Here is a 15,225-nt window from a genome sequence, read left to right on the forward strand (position 1 = left end):
AGTATTCTCCTGTCTACAGCAGTGCTATCATTGCACGGAGCAGGTAAGAATAACTTTTTTTTTTTTTTAATTATTTTAACCACCTCCCGTCCGGCCGTTGTATATAAACGGCCAGACGGTGGCAGTGCAGGGTTGGGTGGCCATTTATAAACAGCCTCCCCGCCCCCTGCTTGTGTTCGCTCCCTGGGAGCATGCAGCACCGCGATCCGATGCCCGCTGTGTCCTCCGGACACAATGGAAACCCTCAGCCAATCAGTGATCACATGCAGAGTAGTAAGCAATATGTCACTTCTGACATCATTGCTTACTACGTGTGAAATCTGTGAATGGTCACAGAGGTGACATGGTACAAGGCCATTCACAACAGCCTTGTACCATGTGACAAATATGTGACCAATCACAGCTCACACAGTAGTTTTCAATGGCTGCAAGAATGCAACCAGAGAGAAAGAGAAATGATTGCTTTTACCGCCTTTATGGGTGTAAAAGCAATCAGTGTAAAAAAAAAGAAAAAATCACCCCCACAAGTAGAACAGTGTCATCATGGTGACACTACACTGCTAGGGTGACAGTATGTTAAAAAAAAAACAAAAACCCATAAATAATAAAAAAAAAAAATGTTAAAAAAAAATGTTTAAACATTATAATTTTTGGTTATAAAACTAATCTGGGTTATTTTTTTTACTAAAAAAACGGAATAAATGTTGGCCAAGATTTATGATGAAATATTATTTATTTGCAAAATTTTTGGACTTTTTCATTTACTTAGCAAAAAAAGTAAAAATCCCAGTGGTGAATAAATACCACCAAAATAAAGCTTTATCTGTCTCAAAAAAATGCTAAAAAATTCATATGGGGACTGGAAGTGGTTAATACAAAACAAAATTGGCTTTAATATTACTTTAATCCCTGGTTCACACCGGGTTAATATATTTCTATGGCACGGTCTTAATCAGTGTAATTTGAAGTAGCGTGATTTCAAAAATAGTTCCTGCACTACTTTTTTTTTTCTGATTTCATTACAACTTGCTTTGAATTCTGCTCAAGCCGTTGTGAATATCAGAGGTACAACCACACTGTTCTGTGGCTTTGAAATCGCTCTGCTATCAAGTGAAAAAACACAATTGTAATCTCACATTCAGCGTGAACAGGTCTAAAGGATAAGTTCACCTTTGTAAATAAATAAAGAAATGCACATCTTTTTGCAGGTAAAACAATGTGAAATTATTATTTTTTTTTTTTATTAGGAGCAAGGCATTGCAGATTGTCAGTGTAAGCGGTCTGTTCATACCTCATATGGGCAGACAGTTAATCACTGACAGGAAACATCAATTAACTACCTAGAGCGTGCAACAGCACCCTGGTAGTTCATTAAGTACAAGCCAGCAGCAATAAAGGCTGTCAGTGCTTGTAGTTCTCCCATTCACAGAACTCTGTGAATGAACGAGGGGGCCGAGTAACCAGAGCCCAGCACGGCCATGTTGTTTTAAAACTGTGACAGTGAGTGCAAGAGATAGATCCCCCACACATTGTCACAACAGGGAGGGGGGGGGGGGGGAGTGCGGGGGCTGTTGCAACAGTAACACATTACATATTACACCCTGAATATGGGTAACATGTTACAAAAGGTGAACTTATCCTTTAAACGCTACTAAATAATTCTTAAATCATTCTTGCAACATACTATATGTTGAAGGCTATATTCACACTAGCACTCCTGTGTTTAGGTTATCTAAATGCAGGAGACATTATCTGGAAAGTATAAAGAAACTTTATGCTTCCCAAATTAGGTTCTCTTACATGTAGACGTATTTGCTTTATCTATGTTTACTTGTGTTTTTGCGCATTTACATCTTTTTTTAGCTGTGTTTAGATTATCTAATCTATCCCTGTAAGCACAGAAGTCTGTTTTCTATAAACAATACAATGTATAACTACATAAATGCCATAAATGTTAGAAGTATATAAAGACACGCACAAAGAATATTCATAAAAACTTTCAAACACTATGTAACAGAAAGAAGACAAGACTCAAGCCATGTTAAAAGGAAGCATGCAAAGTTCATAGCCTGGATATTTAAAGGACTGTGAATTAGGAATCCATCAACACTCACATTTCTAAAATGCCTTCTCTAAATAACCTCCTCTGTCATTGGGGCAGATTCCATCCAACATACCATACCACAAATATTTTGTTTGTACATCATGTTTTAGATAAAAATGACAAGCCACTGGAAAGCTCAAATTTACTTTAAAGATGTCAAAAATATGATTTATCAACCTAGATCCATAATAGCATTTTCATTTTGCCCCAATACGTTACAAATAAGTGCTTAGATGACACCATCAGCCCTGCAATATGCCTGTATAACAGATTACCTTTACTGCAGACTAATCAAATTTCTAAAGCTGGGTGGTTCATCTTTGCTGTTAAACTTCTCCATGCTACCATAGAATTTGCTATTATGAAACAAGAGGTTCACTATGAATGGAGTAACCCGCTCACTAGGGACAGTTTTTCCAAGCACAGGAGAGCATTTAGAGTTAAGCAGCTGGCCATACTGTAAGGGAATTCCTGTACGGCAACTGGCTAATAGAAATGAGCATAGGCTCGCGCATGCGCGCACACGGGTGCACACACGCGGGAGCGTGCCCACTGTTTCTGGCTCCAGACAGACTATTTAAAGGAAGCTCTTACTCTCTGTCAGTACTGACTGGTCTTCAGCTAACTTCCTGTTTCCTGCTGTATCCTGTGTATATCAGTTACTGACCCGGCTTGCCATTAACCTGCTCTTGGATCCTGTTTATGCTTCTGCTCATCGGTTTCTGATCCTGGCTTCCTCCTGACCATGTCCCTGTCTGATGTTCCGGTACCTCATTGCCTGCTTGTTGCGGACCCTGGCTATTACTCCGACTATGCTTCTGGTTCCAGTTTTGACTCTACAGTCCTGCCGAGTGCCTGTCCTGGCTGTCATTACATCAGCTCCAGTTGTCACGGTGTGCTCCGGCCTCACGCTTATCAGAAGTTCTGGTGAACCACGTACCCAGCTCTTGCAGTTCCAGTGGAGTGCTTCCTTAACCTCAGCTTGCCATTCCGGCATCTCCTCTGTTCCTGACTGGATGCCCTATCTGATTTACCGAGGATACATCACCAGCTGCAAGGTCCACAATCAATATCCGCAGGAACTCGTGTTCCTCCTGTCCCTCAGCACCATCTGTTTCACCTTCAGTGGGGTCTGGGTTGGAGATACAAGAGAGGCTGACCTCGTCAATTCAGACTTCTATCAGGTACGTGACACATACACTGATCGAAATTTGGCCAATTCAGAAGGGACCAGCCACATTTCAGTTTGTGTGTGGCTGCTCCTACTCAACAGAAGTGGATGTGTGAATGACTTATGTCAAAGAGATATGCGGGAGTTTTTTCCTCGATCAAGTGATGTAGCCACTGATCAGTCTTATTCTGACAGAAACAGGTCCTGCTGTCAGACTGCAATGTCCCAGCAGGTGGCATTGCTCCATGTACCTCGCTTGAGTGGATGGAGGAACCTTTTTTTTTTTTTTCCCCAGACAGCAGTTGTAGTAAATTTGAGTATTGTATATCTGAAAGTTTAATAAACTTTCTGATTAACAAAAAAAAAAATCGAAGTTTAGAAAGTAGAACTCTGGCATCTCTCCAAGGATGTTCTGTGGAACGAAATGTGTCAGTGCGGGGACTAGCGGTGACGTCATCACACCAGCTCAGTTGACCAGCATTTGTTGTACCCCGTGTTCATTGGCCTCTGCTTAGCCGAGTACACACCAGGCTTCTTATTAAGGTGGTTTTGAATTTTCTACACTGTGTGGCCCCCTCCTCTCCTTTTTACGCACAAGATTGATTTCCATAATATCTGATGCTGCACTGTAGGACCATCATCATCCTGCCGTGCAAGACTTTGTACCATCTGCTCTGATGTCAGATTGCAAGCACTACTTGACTTCTTCTAATGTGGGGTCTTAGGCTCTGGAAAGCCTGTTGATATGGTCGTGGTGACACTGTGGTTGGTGAAATAGGTTTAAAAGGTTGATCTCACAAATAGATGTATTCATATAAATCACTATGAGACTCTTTTCAAGTGGATTTTATTGTTTCACATATGTTGTTTTGCTTGATTTACATAGACACAACAGCTCAACACATTGCTGATATCTACATATTCAGATACATGTGAGTGCTGCTGTTATTGGTATTATTTGTGCACACATTTCATTATATGTTTTGTATTTGTTGCTGCACTCAGTGCAGTGTTTAGTTTTTTTGCAAGATAAAACATAACTTTAGATATCTTGATTTTTCCACATATCTTGCACCTAAACTTCAGTAAGTACTAGGTTACTAGAGTAGGACAGCAGGGAAAATGTAAAGTTAATAAACCATATTACCTTTTTGTAGCTAGACTTTTTAATATCCACTTGCTGTCCTTCAGGGCTAAAGATAAACACAAATTACAAGATCATCACATTCTTTAAATATTTCTATACAAAAGAATACATTGAAAATTCAAGTTTTATTTCACCACTATACTAGCCTTAGTTGCATGAAAGGAAAAGTATGGACTTCTGAAAAAATAACTCTACATACTCACCGCCATGCTGCAGCATCTGTGCGATGATGCAGTTGTCCTTGCTGGCACTAAGACAAGATCGAGAACTGAGTCATTACATGGTCGCTCAGTTCTAAGTCTGCTCCAAGGCTCGCAGAGAGCAGTGACAGTCAGCGCTCACTGGAGAATGTGGCTTCGGTGGGTGGGAGGATGGGTGTTGCGGGCACAGCTGGCTTTCAATCTCAGCTGCATGATGAGAGCCAGAGCCAGCTGTCAACCATGAGTGGTGGATCTCTGGGTCACAGGAGAACAAAGATAAGGGTATTCCAGTGACCCACAACAGTATAACGAAAGAATCTTTGGCTATTCCTATCTTTTAAATACATCCTATAAATGTGTCACAGTTGCACAAAACTGTGTTCTAGACAAGAAAATTAAGTTAAATTTTATGTTAAATTGGTGAATGTAAATAGTGCTAATCTTGCAGAAAAACATACACGGCACACCAAAACCTCTGAGTTGCAGAAGGACTGCAATCAATGAGAGAGCAATACCTTCCAACTGGTATCAGAAAACGCTATTAAATATCACTTTGTCTGTTATAAACCTAAAAAACCTAAAAAAGCATTGAATCAGAGAGCATTACAATGGTCTAAAAAGTTCAGGTAAATCAATAACTTATCTTACACAAAAAAGAAGCATATTTTGAAATGGCAAAGTAAGATGTGGTTGTGGAGCTATTAAAAAAAAAAATATGCCCATCTTTAATGATTTTTGTAAGGCAAATACCTTGAAATTTATCATTCCTGACTTAATAAACTGTTGAGCTAAATGCGTGGACAGTTAAAAGAGAAAGACTAAGGATCTTTTAAAACATGGGAAAAACTGCAGACTGCACTATATATCAGTGACAAATTACCTCTGTACCACAGTTGTCATCACCATTACCACCATTCAAATTAGCAGAAAAAACCCCACCTACTACTACATTCGTCCTGGATGACCCATCCAAGCTGGCAGGATGTTGATTCCTAGCATGATCTGGATCCATTTGACATACAGTATATTCACAATATAGATTCATGGACACAGGGTGAAGGGAACCTAGAACTCACCAACAAGCAAAGAGGTAATTCCTAAGAAATGTGCTTGTAAGAAGGGGAAGGTCTGATTTCTTCACTTTATACTTCAATGCATGAAAAAAGCACTGGTGTAGCAAGTCATCCATGGTTTCTAAAATGTAACAAAAATGGATAAACATCTATCAAAATATAATTTTTTAATGCCACAGTTAAAAAGGAATATGGACTCACAAGCAAACAAAAAGTGGAATAGAAAAGGATTATCATGCATCTCAGTATCCAACATAGCTCAGCAACAACTTTTGTGTGTCAGTGAATGTAATACATAGCAATCATAACGAAGTTAAAGAAGATCTAAATTGTACAACAACTTTTATGGATCAGTGAAAGTAATACAGTTGAATATAATGAAGTTAAAATTACATCTAAAATTCTTACTGGATGATGTTTAGTTGGCAGTGAATCAAACTGATTTGTTTCCAGAAAAGACTATCTTTTCCCTTTCTAAGCCCATTATGCATCTCAGTGCAGATGACTACACCAAGCCTTTTTCAGCTGCTTTCTGTCTACATGCATGCACTGACTCCCACGTTGTCTGCACATATTCTCTGAGCAAGTTTTCCTTCTTAGAGAGAACAGTGAACCATACTTGCACAATTTGGGCTGGCATGGTCATGTGGTCTCTACAAGGGTGACAACAAAAGACAACTGTCACTTCCTATGAAATGAAGAGCCTGACGGGCTTCAAAGTAGATCACCAGTTGTTCTTTTAATAAAAGCTGCAGATTTTTTTTTTTTATGAAATAAAAAAAAAAGCCTGCACAGTTAGTTTTTACCTTCATGCCTAGAATGTATGAAGGTATAAAACCATGAGCCTTTACAACCGCTTTAACTCTTTTCATTTCTATGGTTAGCAGCATCTCACAACTGCTTAAAAGATAATACAGTATACAGTATGTACATATGGTCTTTAACATTTTAAAGCACGAAATACAGACATCTGCAGGAAAACAAAAAGATTCCATTATCTTGGCCACACTAGCACACTGAAGAAACAAATTATATATAAGAATAGTTGCTATAGATTACAACATAAAGTTGGCATCTGGGTAGAGTTATATTTGGATTAGAGTTTAATGATTGGCATACCTATGACTAGCACATATCAATCAATCAATTAATTAATTAAAAAAAAAAAAGACATACCCAGTTTCTGAAACATTGAAAGGTCAGGTAATTCAGCCTTACCAACAAATGTGTGACTGGTTTCAGATGGGCCATCATTAAATTTTGTTGATATTAATGTACAAGTCTGCCTAGTTCTTTTTCTCAATAATAACTAAGATATACACAGTTTTCAATTAGACATGAATATGTCAAATATACATTTACATAGAAGGGTAACAGCAGAAAATGTCCAAGTGGTCCATCAAGACTTTTGACAGTTTTTTTCTTTAACCTTTTTGTATAGATCTAGGTTTATATCAATTCACTTACTATTGACCGACTTACAACCTCTGCTGAATATCTGCTCCAAGCATCAACTACTCTCTTGGTAAAAACCCTTTCTAAGGTTAATAAAAATATGTGATAAACCAAACAATCACAAATAATAGTGCATCCCTAAAACCAAAAAAAATGTATATATGAATATATATAAATAAATAACATTTTTAATTTTAAATCCACCACCATGTGCGTGCAATCAAATAATCAGTGCACAAAACAAGTAAAGAAGTCCGCATATAGTCCATTCAAGAAAGTCTAAGGTTAGTTTTCACCTTTCTCTGCTAGTTTGAGGCCACGTCCCTGTGATCTTAATCTTTGCTTCATAATGAAAATACTGCCCTCGAGAACCTTATCATCTTCTTGATGTATTTAAAGCTTTCAATAATGTACCCTCTTTCCCTTCTTTCCTTGAGGCTGTTTATATTAAGTTCCTCCAGTCTCTCCAATATGTTTTATTTCCCCAGATCTTTCACCACTTCTTAAATATTAATACATTTTTGAGGCTCCAGAACAGGACACAGTATTCCGATTCCTCTTTCCTCCTTCTAAAGTCTCTAGTGAAATACCTCATTATTTTGTTTGATTCACCTGCTGCCTGGCCACATGGAAAAATAATTTTTCAATTATCTGAAATAGGCACTCCAAATCTTTTATTCTGTAGTTCTGGTCAACACTGTGCATGAATGTGAAAATTTGCTTTAATGTATTTATTTTGCAATTAAAAAAAAACTGAACCATGGTTTCCAGTGCCTTGACCACTCATTCGGCAACGCTACAACACAACATGTTACCAAACACCTCCAGAAATATCATCCTTATTACACACCCTTGTGTCAACAACAAAAATATACTTTACCCACCAAACCTTCACTTATATCATATACAAACAGAATAAACAGAACAGGACCTATTACAGAGCCTTGTGGTACACCACTAGTGACTGGTCTCTGTTCTGAATGAAGCGCCTTTTACGCCACACTTTATTCTTTAGCCAACTTTCACGGAATCACCCAGGTCCTAGCTTGTACAACTTTGTATGAGATTAATGCAGGCCATAGACGGTTCGTTTATCGGCCGATTTTTCATCCGAAAAACAAAACATTGTTCGTTCTGTAAACCGATGTTGCCACCAATGATTGCGAAAATCGTCCGATTTTCACAAATTTTCCAGCATGACCAATAAACAAAATGAGGAGGAACCGCGAAAATCAGCCATGAGTGCGAAAATCGGCGGATTATTCTTTCGGACGAAAAATCGGCCGATAAACGAACTGAAATAAACGAAATAAACAAAAGCTGAAATAAAGACAGACTGTGTTTTGTTTTGTTATAAAGGAGAGATTCTGTTAAACTTTACTATCTGAATATTAATATTTATTTATAACAATTGTTTTATCTTTTTTCTATCAAGACTTGAAACCCTAATAAAAAAGGAGGGCCTTTAACCCCAAAACATGTTGGCATTTTATTCAACTGCAGTAAAATGGATCTTTAAACTTTAGCTACATTTCTTATCAAATTTCTCTGTTGCCACTCTAAACCAATGTTTTGAGTGCCAACCTTTTTTCCAGTCAGGGCACCCTTTAAAATTTGTAGTCTCAATGCACCCTAGTCTAAGGGTTATTCACACATGAGGTTGGGGACAGTAAAAGCACTTGGTTGAGCTGTGTTTTTACGACCCTCAGCTGCTTCCCGCCTTAGCTGCAGAGACAGCAACTGGGGTTGTACACATGCTGCAGCAGCTATTATATCCCCTGCTGCGTTCAGTGGGCACTACTGCCGACCGAACATGACCCATTCAGGTAAATGGGGCTGTGCTGCAACTGCCTCACAAACGTGTGCATTGCATGTGGCTGTAGCACAGTGGTGCTGCATTTACATATCACCTCCTCACCCCCTGTCAAATGCCTCTAAAAAGTGGTCTTAGCATAGATTGCTTTTCAGAGGAGTGGCAGTCCTTGCAGCTATTGTGAAAAAGCCAAAAAAAAAAAAAAGCAGTCCCACTAGCTTAGTTTTTCAGTTTTTATCTACAGAATAGGGCTCAGGATTACAAACAATGTACAGACCTAAATACAAACTGTACTTGCACTCACATTGCTGGGGGAATGATTTGTTTACACTGATGCCCTGCAGGTGGAGAGATCAGGACTCAGGAAGATGCCTCTCCCTTCGACTGCTCTGTTCGTCTCTGATTGAACTCCCAATGTTATGATACAGAATTCAGAACTCTGCGCTCTATCTATCTATAGGGGACCAGCGGCGCTACGAACTGTACAATGAGAGCTTGATCAACACCTCTTTCTCAACCAGGATATCATGGAACCCCTGACAACCTCAGGCAGCACCACGGTTGAGAAAGGCTGCTCTAAATAGACACATACCGCAACTCACCACCTTAACAGCCTTGAATTAAGGCCAAACTTATTGAAAAGATGCCAGCATGATGGCTAATATTTTATTAAGCTAATTCTTAGTTTGGGCAGCATGGACCTGCCCTTTTCGTGTTTCCCTCTTTGCTGTAAAACAGTTGTTCCTAGGCAAGATTCCAAGGTGTTTAAAGCGTAACTATGGGAATTCAGCTGCTTTGTAAAATGTGCTGGATTAGTAGGGGTTGAGTCCAGCAAAGTGCATTCCACCTCATGGACTCCTTAATTTACAGTTTTCATCAAGACACAGGACCAGAACAATCATTGTGCTTCTGGCATTTCAACACTGGACCCTCTGGTCGCAACTCCTAAGGCTGCAAAATTGCATGCACCAGCTGTGCCCACCCCTCACATCCTTTAGTCCAATCACAAAGTGTTTTGTATTAACTGAACTCATTCACAGGATACAAAGGCTTTTGTGAATTAACAGCTGAGGGGAGAGTCAGGCAGAGTTGCTGTGTATGAGAAAAGCCAGTTTCTCTCCCATAGAATAGTGATAGCTGCACATCCAGAGCTCCATAAAAAATTAAAGAGATAACTCCACAAGGTGGCATACACCTTGTTTGACTTAACTTATAATATGCTAGCACATCTTACAAAGTGGCTTAATTCCTGGCGTTCAGCTTTAAAAGATGAGAAATCTGCACTGTATTGAGCCAAATGTCAAATCCCTCAGGCTTGGCTCCACAAAAGACACTAAGATACCCACTACCAGGTTGCCGAAAACAAAAATTATATGGCAATTATAGTGACATTTTTCAGAGGTTGCTGGGACAAATAAATTTACAGCATGTGTAAAATCTTTTTGTGTACTTGTAGTTAAAGCCCAACTCCAAACACAAACTTTCCAGAGTTGAAGCAGCTGTACATTCCTTTGTCTAAGAAATAGCCTACTGTTCGGCAGGTTCTTTTCCTTGGCCAGAAAATGCATTATCCTAAATTCTGGGAATAATACAGCTTCAAAAAGGTACTTTTGGACCATTTGGATGTAACCATTGCAGATCTCAAAGACCCCAGCATTGAGATCATGTCTCTGCCTCCCTCTCCTGCCGACCATTCACAAAACTGCCCTAGGCTTAATTATGTGAATGGCCAGGAGGAGAGAGAGGTAGAGACAATTGCTGCACTGGGGTCTATGTGACCTGCAGCACGAACATCTGAGTAGCCCAGAAGTACAGCAGTAGCTGTACTAATCCCAGTATGTAAACAAGTAGACTTGTACATAGAGCCCAACATCATGAATAAAACACATAATTTATATACCTAATCAAGTAAAGTCTGTCAAAATTATATGCTACAGTATACAGTATGTGGACTGTCCAGACAGCTGTTTAAATAAACAGAAATATTACAACCTTGTGAGGAGGTACTGCAGTTCTCCACATCGGATATTCCTACTTTCTCTTCCTCTAATGTCTCAGTACTCTCTTTTACTTCTCCACCTTCCTGCTGGGCTGTTGCTGCAAATTCCTCCAGGTGCAGATTTTCCAACTCTGTGATACAAGCTGGGCTTTCTGAGTCCAAAGACCCTTCCTCCAGTTTGGCAGATGATGCAACCTCGATCTCCTCTGGTGGAATGTTAGGAGGACATGACTCGTCACCATAAGCCCTAACACAACATTTAAATGTCAGAAATTGTAGAAAATTAAATGCCTAGCACTTGAAAATTAGTTTTGTAGATAAAAACACTTAAGTAAAAAAGCAGATCTTTTTAAATGTCATTGTCCAAATTAGTAATATATGTGGAGGGCTGTAAATATTTAGAAACTCCCCACTATAAATATCAAGACTGAGAGTAACAAAATTACATTTACAACACGCTAGTGCCAATTATGGAACTGTGCATTGGGGTAGATTTACTAAAACTGGAGCACTTAGAATCTGGTGCAGCTGTGCATAGTAGCCAACCAGCTTCTAATTTCAGCTTGTTAAATTAAGCTTTGGCAATAAAATCTGGAAGCTGATTGTTTCAATGCAGAGTTGCACCAGATGTTGCACTGTTCAGCTTTAGTAAATAACCCCCATTGCATAACTGACAAAAAGGAACAGAAGTGAAGGAATCATTCATGTTACCTTCACTAGAATATCTCTTCTACCTTATTCTCAGTATCATTACATTACAAAATAAATCAAGCATAAGATCATTTTCCTATATTTCTGTTCACACTGCATTAACAAACAAAAAAAGAGTTGGCAGTTTATTACGAGTGCCTGCTTGAGGTTCAGCATACCACAAGAAAAAATGTTATAGTCTCATTTAACCAGACACACAAACAGATAAAATAACCTTTTTACCAAAGCTGATCTTTATAGGTGTGCAAAATGTTGAAACCTTTGCCTTTCATTCCTGAAGCCAGCATGTCTTTTGTAGACATAGTGGCCACACCTATTGCCACGGGAGCCCTGTAGAAGAATAAAACATGATTATGCTACAGCTATTTTTGGTAATATTAAAATAAAAAAAAATATACAACTTGTCTTGTTTTTACTGGGAATATAAATTCACAAGCTTTTCATTATTATACAACACAACTACATTAGTCATCTTTCAACTGCAACAATTCCAGAAAGATTCTTCAAGAATTCTCATTTCTTTTAGTCTGGAGCCTGCCCAACACAACCTACGCATATGGTGTGAATATGCCCTTATTATCTAATGCACATGAGTCAAACACAAGTCCCCCCAAGCCATTTCATGTAGCCCTCACGCCTTTCCTGCATCTGCGGTACCCCCCTCCTCTCTGCCCACACCTTTTCACAGCAGTCGGCAGTAGAGAGGAGGACAGAACTCTTCCTTTAGATTCTGCTTTTCTCCATGCAGCTACAGAGAGGCTCATCTCTGAGCACCCCCCCATCTCAGCAGTCAGCAGAGAGGATGACGAAACTCCTCCTACAGATCCTGCACCTCTCTGTGCAGTCGCAGCACCCCCTCGTCTTCACTTCCTCTTGTGTCAGCATTCAGCAGACTCTGGCAGCGAACTCCAGCCCTCCTCTGGTCCTCCTCCATACCTTGCACTGTTTCCCAGCTCTGCCCCAGCTGCTACCTGGTAGTAACACAAATTAAGGGGGTGTACTCTGATGTAGAGGAGGATGGGAGGCTCTTGACATCTGATGTAAGTGGGGTGGGGTGCCCTGGACATTTAGTCTTACAGATACAACTGACCCTTTGAGAGCAACCACAATGTTAATGTGGCCACAATGAAACTGACTGACACCCCTGATCTAATGGATAGTTACTATTGTATGTCTAATATCTTCTAACACGGCCAACATCCTTTCATAACATCTAGGGAAATACACTTTTTTTTTACTTGCACAGAAACTACTGAAGTATCTAGTCCTTGCAGTAATTGGAGAAATCAGGCTATGTTACATGGTTGGTTATACAAACTAAACATTTTGAGGTTGATTAAAAACAAACAGGGGTCTGAACTAATAGGAAAAACCTAATACTATTAAGCTGCAGTCACCGAAACAAAAATGTCTAAAATGAAATCCCCCAAAAATCCCAATTTTCTGGACTTTAGAGGTTGGCGGCGAGTACCTGGAGTGCCCTGGGTTATCATGTGGTGTGGATTGATCACGGTAGAGTTTGATTTTTGCACAACAGCACTTTTTTGGATTTCTTCACAATATTTTTTTTTGAGGATTCTGATTCAACTTAATCTCACAGGATGAAATTTCACTTAATTTTTTATTAAATTGATATTGGATGTCTTCCTTTTTCTGAGTTTTGGCTTTTACATTTGTATATTCAGCAATTTTGCACACATTTTGTGTTTTATTTCATAGGTAAACACTTATGTTTATTGAACATATAGCATAGTCACGCAATTTTTGATGGGAAATAAAAAAAAAAAAAAAAAAAGCATTTTTTTTTGCATGCACATGATCGGACGATGGAAGTCAGCAGAGCTTTCCACATTTACTAAGCTTTGCAGCATCTGCACTTGCAAAGTGCACAGTCTATTTGCCTTTAGTAAATCAACCCCATAGTGTCATAGTAACAAGGTTATTATAATAACAATAGTAAATATATTAATTACGTTTCAACACACACAAACAAAACATATTTACTGCAGGGATTACCTTCCCACAAATGAAAGTGGATGTACAGCCATAAATGTGTTTTTTTTTTTTTTCACGTTTTGGGTAGAGTGAGGTAGTGTTAAGGACAGGTTTTGTCATTGTCTACATCCCCACTAAGGAACTTTGTCTTTATAAGATTGTTTTCAATGCTTACTGTAGGCTTCTAGTTACCTTTTACGTTGAAAAAAAAAAGTAAAGCAAAAAGTATAAGGGAAAAAAAAAAAAGTATAGCAACATCTCCGGGGATAGAAAAAAATTACGATCTATTCTACCCGATTACATATTATATACGGTGTACCTGTTTCCCACTAAGGTGATTGCACACAGGGTTCCCTGCCGTACCTCAGGTAAACCAAAAGATGATACCAAAACACCAGGGAGCATCAAATCTGAAAAAGAAGAAATACATAAAATACACTCACCAATTGCTCAAGACTCAGAGAAAGAAAATCTAGAAAACACCATGAACAACAAAAATGTAAAGAACACAATATTTGAAAGTATATATTCCTTGTTTACAGAGGCAGTGGTTTTGGGTGGAGACATTATGGCTGCAGCTATCGTTTGTAGATTTGAAAAAAATTATCCAGAAAAACAGAGTGGAGCATTCATTACTCTCTTCAATGAAGAGCGATGACAAGATCTTTGAGCAAACACCCTGCCAGTACGTGGACAATGCAGAGCAGTGGGTTTAGGATGTATCGGCTAACACAATAACTTCGGTCTTTCTGGTGCCCACAGAGATTAATTCTACAGCATGTCCAGTAACTGCATTTTGACTGGAATGCACCTGAAGTATGATGAGACATGAGTATTAGCACATGGTGAATGCTGCAAAGCAATGTATCCCAGTACACTGGCGCTCCACACATGTTCCCACTGTACGAGAATGGTTTGCTAGGATCGACAAAACTGAGGAAATGAAGGAACTGATCTCTATAGCTAAGGAACATCTCGAGAGATTTCAGAAAACATGGGCATGCTGGAGTCATTTCAAATCCACTTCTACCTATCACCTAATAGTAAATGATCAATCTATATCCCCGGATTAAATGTCCTAATACAAAGCTGTATCGGGGAATACCCGGTTCACCGAAGACACTTTTATCACACGTAAAGATAGGCTGAAGAGCTATATCATGATATGCTTTATGGGGTATCTGATCCACGTGTTACCCCACTGTCTGATCTTGCACGTAACATATTCTAAGTTTTAATATTACCTTTCCGGCTCGGCTAATACTTGGGGAGGTGATCCATTTTAACTTTTTATTGCCTATATATGCTACTGTCACTCAACCCACTACTCCCCCTCCCCCCCGTATTAAATACAATACTTTTTTTTTTATTTTTTAAACCCACCTACCATCTCATCCTACATTTCTTTTTCTTGCTGTTCTTCTTTCTGACCTCTCTCTTATTTCACACCTGTTATACCACCTTATCAGTCATTCTTCACCAACCAAATAGTGCATTCACCTTCACGCAGATATGACTAACTGCAACTATATTATACACTTAAGCTATAAACACGTA

General features: G+C 39.0%; 1 protein-coding gene across 1 annotated transcript in view; it reads right to left on the minus strand.

Moving 5' to 3' along the window:
• The window catches only part of EIF2D (eukaryotic translation initiation factor 2D), a 57,261-nt gene that overhangs the window by 32,711 nt on the left and 9,325 nt on the right, over positions 1 to 15,225 (minus strand). The window contains exons 4-8 of the mRNA XM_089668336.1: positions 13,988 to 14,078; positions 11,896 to 12,003; positions 10,956 to 11,209; positions 5,699 to 5,816; positions 4,423 to 4,468 (exon numbers count right to left, since the gene is read on the minus strand). Coding sequence (XP_089524462.1) covers positions 4,423 to 4,468; positions 5,699 to 5,816; positions 10,956 to 11,209; positions 11,896 to 12,003; positions 13,988 to 14,078 — 617 coding nt within the window. The remainder of the gene's footprint in view (positions 1 to 4,422; positions 4,469 to 5,698; positions 5,817 to 10,955; positions 11,210 to 11,895; positions 12,004 to 13,987; positions 14,079 to 15,225) is intronic.

This window comes from Staurois parvus, unplaced genomic scaffold, assembly GCF_062004578.1.
Source record: "Staurois parvus isolate SC_StPar_1 unplaced genomic scaffold, SC_StPar_1.0 ptg000056l, whole genome shotgun sequence".
Lineage (NCBI taxonomy): Eukaryota > Metazoa > Chordata > Amphibia > Anura > Ranidae > Staurois > Staurois parvus.